Here is a 10,309-nt window from a genome sequence, read left to right as displayed (position 1 = left end):
GGATCCAATTATTGGGTCTGGGATAATGAATATGTGTTTACCCTTTTTTAACACCATAAAATTACTGTACAAATTGGATCATAATAATACACACAAGTGAATGATTTGTTTACTGGAGATGTCCCTTGCCAGGACACACGAACTACAAGCTGTGATTGAACTACCCAGTAACTCAAATAAATAAGTCCGATGATAAACAAAAGACCGCACGTGTGCAAAATGCACAATCTAACGGAGAGAAGATGTATAATCTATAATAAATCGATTACCAGCCCACACAATTAGGGCGAGACCTGCACTTGGAATTGCAACTGGAACTTTAATTTTCAGGTGTAACTGGAATTTTGATCAGCTTCTGATCTTCATCACTTACAATTAGTCATGACTCCATCTCATTCAATGCTATCTCTGTGTGGCATGACATTCCACTCAATCAGTTTGTGACATCTATTTGATTGAAAAGCGAAACTGCTACATATATCATTATTTGTATGCATGTTGGTTCAACCTAAGGCCTAAATATGTAAGACATTATCATTTAGCTTGACAGAAAAAAATGAGTCCATGGTTAAATAAATAACTACCGGCACTATATTTTTCATAATTTCTAAAACTTGCATGTTCGATCCGAACCAGATCAGTCTAATTACACTGCGGAGACGAACAATCACTAACCAGCACGACCTACCCCTAACTAACCAAAAACTCCCAAAATGACTATTTCATCTCTAACTTGCATTATCCTCCTGCTAGGATCATGCTGTTTTCTCAGCCATGCCCAACAGGTTATGGGGCACTTAGTGCTCGGCACGAGACGAGACGAGACGAGATTGCCTTGTCTCGTCTCGTCTCGAAAGTGACTCGAGACGAAGTAATCGAGACGAGACGAGATGACGATTTTGTCATCTCGTCTCGTCTCGAATCTCGTCTCGATCGAGACGAGATGTCTCGACATTCATCCATGTTTTTCAAAATATCTTTTGTATTCTTCAGATAATTACAAAATACAAATACACAAACTGCAAATATTTAGAATATTATTAATGGCCTTGTATTCCTTATATAGTAAACTACATACTAGTAGTTTACACAAAAAAATAAAGGATAAATCTTAATCGTAAGCTAGTAACGGGATGACAAAATTTTACGACGCTTCCATTGAGTCATTTCACGTCAATTTTCGTTAGTACGTAAACACGTAAACTTACTAACCTTACGACCTTTTGACAAAACGTACCAATATCTCTTGTATGTGATTTTTACCCAGATAAGTCAAATTTTTGGTTCGTAAGATGATCTTCGCAGGCTTATGAACATAGAATATAAAGAATTAGAAGAAGCACTCTGCTCTTTGTTAAGCAAGTAAGGGGGATGACTCTCCACGTCACATACGAGAGGTCGCCAGAGGCCCTCAGGCCCTCAATGTTAAACTAAATGGCAAACTCGCAGAGTTAACTCCTACTCCATCTGTGAGTGACGTGAACATCTCTTTCTGTATCTTTTATATCGTGGTGGTTAATTACTCGTCGCTAGAGCCCTCACTAATACTATCTTTTATGCATTTTGTATTTACCAATGCTAAGATACTACCCATCGCTTATGAACGTAATTACGAGCTTACGAAGGCTAACATGAAATACCTGAATGACTCGTAACCGTCATAGCTTATGTTACTACATATACAAAGAATACTTGGGATATGGATACGAAGGAATCGTTACCCGCAGTATATACAATTTATAATTGGAGTTATATAGTTAGTGTCATATTTGAGTGTCTTTTACGTAAAAATCAGAATATTTGCAGATTGGTTAAAGTTTTGATCATAATTATTCGTTTTATCTATTGTCTCCAAAAAAAATTTTTGAAGGATACTGCATTTCCCAAAGCTGCTCGCTCCTTGCAGAAGGCTAGAGGACGGAGAATTTGCTGCTAAATTTCTAAATTTTTGATGTATCGAGACGTCTCGTCTCGACCGAGATTTGTCGAGACGAGATGGCGTTGGTCTCGTCTCGATCTCGTTCGTCCCGAAATCTTTCGAGACGAAAAAGTTGGTCTCGTCTCGTCTCGTATCTCGTCTCGTCTCGTATCTCGTCTCGTCTCGTATCTCGTCTCGTCTCGTATCTCGTCTCGTCTCGAAATTTTCGAGATGGTCTCGTCTCGCGCCGAGCACTAGGGGCACTGTATTATTCCTCAAGTTACTGACTGGATAATTCAAGTATTAAAATTTTCCGTTGTTCCAATGTAAAATTCCTAGTTTACCAGCCAATGTGACAAGCCAAGGAATGCAAATCTACCATTTTGCGACTCCAGCTTGCCCACAGAAGCTCGCGTGTCGGATTTGATCTTTCGCCTCACCTTGGCCGAGAAGATTGGTCTGCTCGTTCACGAGACGGAGGGTGCCACTCAAAACGTGGATCTGGACTCGTACAACTGGTGGAACGAGGGTCTCAAAGGAGTCGCCGATGCGCCAGGGGCTCATTTCCGACCCCCCACGGAATACTCGACCGTGTTCCCACAACCCATCAACCTTGCCTCCTCCTTCAGTAAAGAACTCTTCTTCCAAGTCGGCAACATAACGGGGAACGAAGCAAGGTTTTAAACAATAAATACTTAAAGCGAAAATTGCACACATTTCTGAACAATCAATATTGCAGAGCATTCTTCAACGTGGGGAATGGAGGGCTGACGTACTGGTCACCAAACATAAACATCTACCGCGACCCCAGATGGGGAGAGGTCACGAAACCCCGGGAGAAGATCCACGCCTCAGTACGGAATTCGCACGTTACTTCATTCGCGGATTGCAGGGTGACGAATCTGCAAATGGATTCCTCAAGACTTCCGCGTGCTGCAAACATTTCGCCGCACACTCGCTGGAGAACGATAGATTCACCTTTGACGCTGTTGTCAACGAGCAGGACATGGCGGACACGTACCTCCCCGTGTTCAGGAGTTGTGTACAAGAGGTAGGCTTTTCTTTTGAGGGTTGCTCAGAAAACTCAGGCTACACGTTCGGAAATTTATCTGTTCTTATCTTATTTGCATATTTGTAGTCGGACGTGAGCTGTATCATGTGTGCTTACTCGGCCATTAACGGAATCCCCGCCTGCGCAGATAAAGGCCTACTGACCGACAAGATCCGAGGGGAGTGGGGTTTCGAGGGCTATATCGTGTCCGACTGCGGGGCGGTCGACTTTGTCCAAAGGACCCACAACTACACCCAGTTCCCCAACGAGACCTGCCACGCCGTTCTAGACGCCGGGGTCGACATCGAGTGCTACGCCTACAACGGTCCCTTCTTCACCCGCTACTTGGGAGACGCCGTGGCGGAAGGGGCAGTCACCCCGGCCATGCTGGATACCGCGCTCGCCAACGGGTTCAGGGTCCTCATGCGGCTCGGATACTTTGAAAAGAATGCGACCCGTCCCTTCACCGACCTTCTGCCACCCATCGTGGACAGCCAACCTCATCGAGACGCCGCCTTGGCCGCGGCCCGACAAAGTATCGTCCTCCTTAAGAACTCCCCCGCCTTGGGGAAGGGCAGGCAAGGCCCCACTACCCGTTACTTTGGGGGCACAAAAACAAGGCACGATGGCCTTGATCGGACCACACCTGAACGCCTCGAGAGCCTTCTTGGCCAACTACCATGGAATTCCTTCCTCCATCTCGACCCCATTGAGTGCCATCCGAGCCTCCTTTCCCAACGCCCAGTACGAATTCGGCTGCGACTTGATATCCACAACGAACCCGCATTTGGATGAGGCCGCCGCCCTGGCCGCGATCTCCTCCCCCATCGTTCTCTTTGTGGGGATCAACGCTGCGCAGTTTGAGGAGGAGGGGGTCGAGTATGAAGAGCATGACAGGTTAAACTTGACCCTGACAGGGTTGCAGCCTGAACTCATCCGAACTGTCCTAGCCGCCGCGAGGGAGCCCGTGATCCTCTTCGTGGTCTCGGGTGGCGTGGTGGACCTGTCCGAGTGGAAGGATGATCCCCGAGTGGGAGCCATCATCTGGGCGGGATATCTGGGGCAGGCGGGCGGAGAGGCGATAGCAGACGTCCTTTTCGGCCGGTACAATCCGTCGGGACGCCTGGCACAAACGTTCTACTCGAACGAAGTGATCACCCAGTTTGAGAAGTATGATATGAACATGCGCCCCACGGAGGGAACGTCGACGGGGAGGACGTATCGTTTTTACGAGGGGACGCCCGTCTATCCATTCGGGTTCGGATTGTCCTACACAACCTTCGGGTATAGCATTCTTAACTTGCCCCCTATCCTTGAAATACCGACGATCGGAGGAGTGGATCAAGACTGCGCAGTGATGGTCACTCTGGCCGTGAGGAACGTGGGGGTGACTGCGGGGGATCACTCGGTCCTCTGGTTTCTCGCCCCACCCAACGCAGGACAGGGAGGAAGACCAATTAGGGATTTGCTCGATTTTGAAAAACTGGAGAATATTTCAGCGAATGAGGTGAGGGAGGCAAACCTTTGTCTGAATCGGGACCACTTCGTCCTGGCGAATGAGGCAGGGGAGTGGGAAGTTGTTCCAGGGGACTGGACCCTGCAGGTGGGACAATTGGAGAGAGTTATTCGTGTTGCCGTTTAAATATCAAAATTCATGGTTATGACTTGTTGTCAATAAATTAAATCATGTTTGTCCGACTCTGACTCGCACGAAGCTATTCATAAAATTGCATACATATCCGTATCCTAAGGTGCCCTCAACATGTGCCCCTTATCATATTTGGCGTAAAGGGTTTACTCAAGCAAAATACAAGAAATGATATGCCTATGCTATTTTGGCCTAATAGTTTTTTATGAAGAAATTGTGATCGAAAATTTGATTAATGATGAAATTTTCTGCAGCATAAAACCAATCAATCTTTAAATCCATTTTATTTTAAGACCCGTCAGTAGTACAAGTGTCTAGGTTTTTTCGCCAAAGATTTCTCGCCCGCTTTATTTCTTATGGGGAAATCCTTGGCTAGGTTTTTTCGCCAAAGATTTCTCGCCCGCTTTATTTCTTATGGGGAAATCCTTGGCTAGGTTTTCTCGCCAAGGATTTCTCGCCCGCTTTATTTCTTATGGGAGAAGCCAAAGATTTCTCGCCCGCTTTATTTCTTATGGGAGAAGCCAAAGATTTCTCGCCCGCTTTATTTCTTATGGGAGAAGCCAAAGATTTCTCACCCACTTTATTTCTTATGGAGAAGCCAAAGATTTCTCGCCCGCTTTATTTCTTATGGGAGAAGCCACGGATTTCTCGCCCACTCTATTTCTTATGGGAAAAAAGACGGGTCCTCATCACACACTTCTTATGAGGAAAAAGAGGGCTCCTCGCCACATACTTTTCCTTACGGGAAAAAATACGGGTTCTCGCCACCATACATTGCCTTATGAGGGAAAAAGACGGTTAGGGCTTCTCGCCACAAGGCCTTTATAGCATGGGTATGTATTGCAAGGATATGCTGACTGCTTATAGTAACCAAAGTCTCAGATGTATTTTCATGTGTCGAAAAATAATGGCGGGACTTCTCAAATTGCCCCAAATATCTCAGTTTACCCCCGTGCCATAGATTATCCTGGTGTCTCTGATTACCCCAAATTACTAAAATTACCCAAAATCTCAAATTACCCCAACAATGTATTTCTTATGGAAAAAAATCTTTCAGATGGGGGTACATGGGTTGAGAAGAAATGATGGCGGGACGTTTGAGACTAAATTATCAAAAATGTCTCAATTTACCCTATTTGTCTCATTTTATTCAAGTATCTCAATTTACCCCAATTGTCTCAAATTCCCCACTTATCTTAAAAACCATCAACGAATCATTTTACCTCTATATAGACAAGTAATACTCATTCAATTCTTAGTTACTCGCAGAGTCTTCAAGTTTAAAAATGCCTTTCTACTGTGTGCCCAAACATTTAGTTTGGTTGAGCCTTTTTATCTTGGCATTTGATATAACGTTACTCGTAATAATCTGCTCATATTCTATAATTGAAAGTGGAAAATCAAACCAAACCGGTTACTCATGGCAACCAAAATCACAGATGTGTTTTCATGTGCCAATAAATATTGGCGGGACGACTCAAATTACCCCAAAATTTCTCGAATTGCCCCAAATGTATCAATTTACCCCTGTGTCATTGATTTTCATGTCTCAATATACCCCAAATGACTAAAACTACCCCCAAAATCTCAAATTACCCCAATAATGTATTTCTTATGGGAAAAAATTTTTCGGTTGGGTGTACATGGGTTAGTAAGAAATGATGGCGGGACATTTGAGACTTGAGACCATAATAGACGCTATTACATTTTTCACATGCTCCCCAACGTTAACATTTTCTCCTCTTGGGTTTGGGGGAGTTCTAGAAACTGCATCAATTTTGTTAAGACATTCATCGAATCTTCATTGCTTAGCATCAATTCTACTCCATGAATATGATACTCAGAAAGTGGTTCACCCCAAAAATCTACACGGTCAGGCTTATGCAATGTCCGACACACCTTACAGCATTCACCAGAAGTTCCACTTGCCTGACTTTCTGTATCATCTTCTCCCTCTTCTTCGTCCGAAGACGCGTCTGAACTTGAATCTTGACTGTCCCCTTCTCTACTACAATTTGACAGCTTGTTCCTTCTTCCACCTCGAGATCGTCTTTCTTTTTTTGCTTGGGGTTCATCATCGGAGCTAGTTTAGTTGGAAATGATGTGTCCGCTGAGTCATCCTGGTTCGTTTCAGCATCATCAGAATCAAACAACGTCACTTTGTGAAACCCAGTTTTATGAGTACTTAAAGCCTGTTCAGAATTGAAGTGTCTGGAGCAGCGACTACATTTGTAAACCATCTTAATATCACCTCTCTAGGTCAACTGTCTGACGATAACAGCAATCTCTTCTTTTATACTGGTCCGAAATTATTGAGCCATCTGAAAGATTTTATGATTTGAGGTAAATTCATATGTTTACACATGTAATTACATATGCACACATGTGTACACGCACAAATGTATGCATATGTGCACACACATATGTATACATATGTACACATATGTACACATACATATGTATACATATGTACACATTTTGGCAAATGGGGAGGTGCCTCAAAAGCTCTACCTCCATATGATCAATTGATTTGATTTTCCACCTCACTCAGTCCAACCCTACTTAATTTGGGGGTTAGGTTTAATTAAAATAAAAATTTGATTGCAAAGTATGATAATTAAATATGAATGAGTGGAACGAGGTGCAACTTTAGGCTCAAGTCAAGATTTGAGCCTAAAGTATGAGAGACTGAAGAAGTCTCTCATTTGCACCACGTTGTTTGATTCTGATGATGCTGAAACGAACCAGGATGACTCAGCGGACACATCATTTCCAACTAAACTAGCTCCGATGATGAACCCCAAGCAAAAAAAGAAAGACGATCTCGAGGTGGAAGAAGGAACAAGCTGTCAAATTGTAGTAGAGAAGGGGACAGTCAAGATTCAAGTTCAGACGCGTCTTCGGACGAAGAAGAGGGAGAAGATGATACAGAAAGTCAGGCAAGTGGAACTTCTGGTGAATGCTGTAAGGTGTGTCGGACATTGCATAAGCCTGACCGTGTAGATTTTTGGGGTGAACCACTTTCTGAGTATCATATTCATGGAGTAGAATTGATGCTAAGCAATGAAGATTCGATGAATGTCTTAACAAAATTGATGCAGTTTCTAGAACTCCCCAAACCCAAGAGGAGAAAATGTTAACGTTTGGGGAGCATGTGAAAAATGTAATAGCGTCTATTATGCAGGCGGCAAAGAATGGAGAAATGGTTGTGACTCGTAAATTACTTACTGATATCGTAAGATCATCTGAAGGTCTCCCAATGATAATCCATACGCTTGATTACCAGTAAGAAAACGTTGAAACCTACTCAATGCTAAATGAACAACTGTCCACTTCCAAATTACTCAAAATAAAAGATCAAAAACCTTCTAATTCTTGTGCAAAGCAACAACATTGTCTTTTAATTCGGCTTAAAAATCAAGTGGTTTTAGTGTTTTGTTGTTAACGCAATAAAGTTAAAGGGAGATAATTTTTCTAAAAGTTTGTGTGCTGTGTACTTAGGCACTGCCTGACCTACATATCCCAACTTTACTTATGATAATAAATAAATGGGAAAGGTTTACATTAGACAAGAACCCAGTCAAATTTACTGCGCATAATAAATAAACACACAATTTTAAGAATTATTTAACAAATCTTTGACAATAAATGCTAATTATAAATACTTCTGATCTGTTATTTCATCTCATTACTGCAAACAATTTTCATATATAATTTTTCATGTTTTTAAAACAATAAGTTTTTTCATGCGTGAATATCATATTTTCACAAATAACGCTATACTTTTGTAGATAAACCTTCATAAGTACTATTTTAAACGTTGGTGAAAAATTGTGTCATCATTAGTATCACCACTAGCTTCAGAAAACGTTTCACTCTACCTTTTTTCAATCTTTTTCTCGTAACTTGCTTATTAGTATCAACACTACCACCAACAAAAAGGTCGAACTCCACCTTTTCAACCTTTTCTATCCATAATAAAACGTAAAGCATAGGAGGGGACATAACAAATACTGGCATACCCTTACATGATGACTTACTACACCATACACATACCTTGGTCTCATAACAAAGGTGTCTATCCTTAAACGCTATGGGAATAAGTTCTCCCATAAGAAATGTATTGTAAGGAAGAGCCGTTGGGCGGAGCCGTAGAAAAGGCTCGGGGTAATTTGGAATATTTGGGGTGCTTTGAAATATTTAATTGGGGTAAATTGAGGTATTTGGATAAATTGGGATACTTGAATAAATTGAGACAAATGGGGTAACATGAGACATTTGGGCGTAAATTGACACACTTGGATAATTTGGGAGAATATAAATTGAGACCTCAAGTCTCAAATGTCCCGCCATCATTTCTTACTAACCCATGTACACCCAACCGAAGGATTTTTTCCCATAAGAAATACATTATTGGGGTAATTTGAGATTTTGGGGGTAGTTTTAGTCATTTGGGGTATATTGAGACAACATGAAAATCAATGACACAGGGGGTAAATTGATACATTTGGGGCAATTCGAGAAATTTTGGGGTAATTTGAGTCGTCCCGCCAATATTTATTGGCACATGAAAACACATCTGTGATTTTGGTTGCCATGAGTAACCGGTTTGGTTTGATTTTCCACTTTCAATTATAGAATATGAGCAGATTATTACGAGTAACGTTATATCAAATGCCAAGATAAAAGGGCTCAACCAAACTAAATGTTTGGGCACACAGTAGAAAGGCATTTTTAAACTTGAAGACTCTGCGAGTAACTTAGAATTGAATGAGTATTACTTGTCTATATAGAGGTAAAATGATTCGTTGATGGTTTTTAAGATAAGTGGGGAATTTGAGACAATTGGGGTAAATTGAGATACTTGAATAAAATGAGACAAATAGGGTAAATTGAGACATTTTTGATAATTTAGTCTCAAACGTCCCGCCATCATTTCTTCTCAACCCATGTACCCCCATCTGAAAGATTTTTTTCCATAAGAAATACATTGTTGGGGTAATTTGAGATTTTGGGTAATTTTAGTAATTTGGGGTAATCAGAGACACCAGGATAATCTATGGCACGGGGGTAAACTGAGATATTTGGGGCAATTTGAGAAGTCCCGCCATTATTTTTCGACACATGAAAATACATCTGAGACTTTGGTTACTATAAGCAGTCAGCATATCCTTGCAATACATACCCATGCTATAAAGGCCTTGTGGCGAGAAGCCCTAACCGTCTTTTTCCCTCATAAGGCAATGTATGGTGGCGAGAACCCGTATTTTTTCCCGTAAGGAAAAGTATGTGGCGAGGAGCCCTCTTTTTCCTCATAAGAAGTGTGTGATGAGGACCCGTCTTTTTTCCCATAAGAAATAAAGTGGGTGAGAAATCCGTGGCTTCTCCCATAAGAAATAAAGCGGGCGAGAAATCTTTGGCTTCTCCCATAAGAAATAAAGCGGGCGAGAAATCTTTGGCTTCTCCCATAAGAAATAAAGCGGGCGAGAAATCTTTGGCTTCTCCCATAAGAAATAAAGCGGCTATAAGCAGTCAGCATATCCTTGCAATACATACCCATGCTATAAAGGCCTTGTGGCGAGAAGCCCTTTTTTTCTCAAGTATTCAATTCAGTTTTAAACTTAATCCATTTCTAGTAAATAAATAAATAATGATACAAAACTAGTTTCATCTTCAAAGGTCACAGAAATAT

The 10,309-nt window shown here is 41.8% G+C and overlaps 1 protein-coding gene across 1 annotated transcript; it reads left to right on the top strand.

Annotated features, from left to right (window-relative positions):
* Positions 1–705: 705 nt before the first annotated feature.
* LOC110862913 (beta-xylosidase/alpha-L-arabinofuranosidase 1-like) lies at positions 706–4,611 on the top strand. Its single transcript, XM_022112124.2, has 6 exons — positions 706–785; positions 2,258–2,595; positions 2,658–2,739; positions 2,811–2,969; positions 3,057–3,504; positions 3,590–4,611. The coding sequence occupies exons 1-6, from the start codon at positions 714–716 to the stop codon at positions 4,609–4,611; spliced, it is 2,121 nt and encodes a 706-aa protein (XP_021967816.2). The 5' UTR covers positions 706–713.
* The last annotated feature ends 5,698 nt before the right edge of the window (positions 4,612–10,309 follow it).

This window comes from Folsomia candida, unplaced genomic scaffold, assembly GCF_002217175.1.
Source record: "Folsomia candida strain VU population unplaced genomic scaffold, ASM221717v1 Fcan01_Sc078, whole genome shotgun sequence".
NCBI classification, from domain to species: Eukaryota; Metazoa; Arthropoda; class Collembola; order Entomobryomorpha; family Isotomidae; genus Folsomia; species Folsomia candida.
Note: the sequence above shows the minus strand (reverse complement) of the source record. Positions and strands in the feature narration are given on the sequence as shown.

What these genes read in the sequence shown, in the direction of transcription:
- LOC110862913 (XM_022112124.2), top strand. Translation starts at nt 714, where the DNA reads ATGACTATTTCATCTCTAACTTGCATTATCCTCCTGCTAGGATCATGC. An exon ending in GCGACCCCAGATGGGGAGAG is followed by an intron (nt 2,740 to 2,810) that starts GTCACGAAACCC and finishes CGCGGATTGCAG; the next exon opens with GGTGACGAATCTGCAAATGG. An exon ending in TCAGGAGTTGTGTACAAGAG is followed by an intron (nt 2,970 to 3,056) that starts GTAGGCTTTTCT and finishes GCATATTTGTAG; the next exon opens with TCGGACGTGAGCTGTATCAT.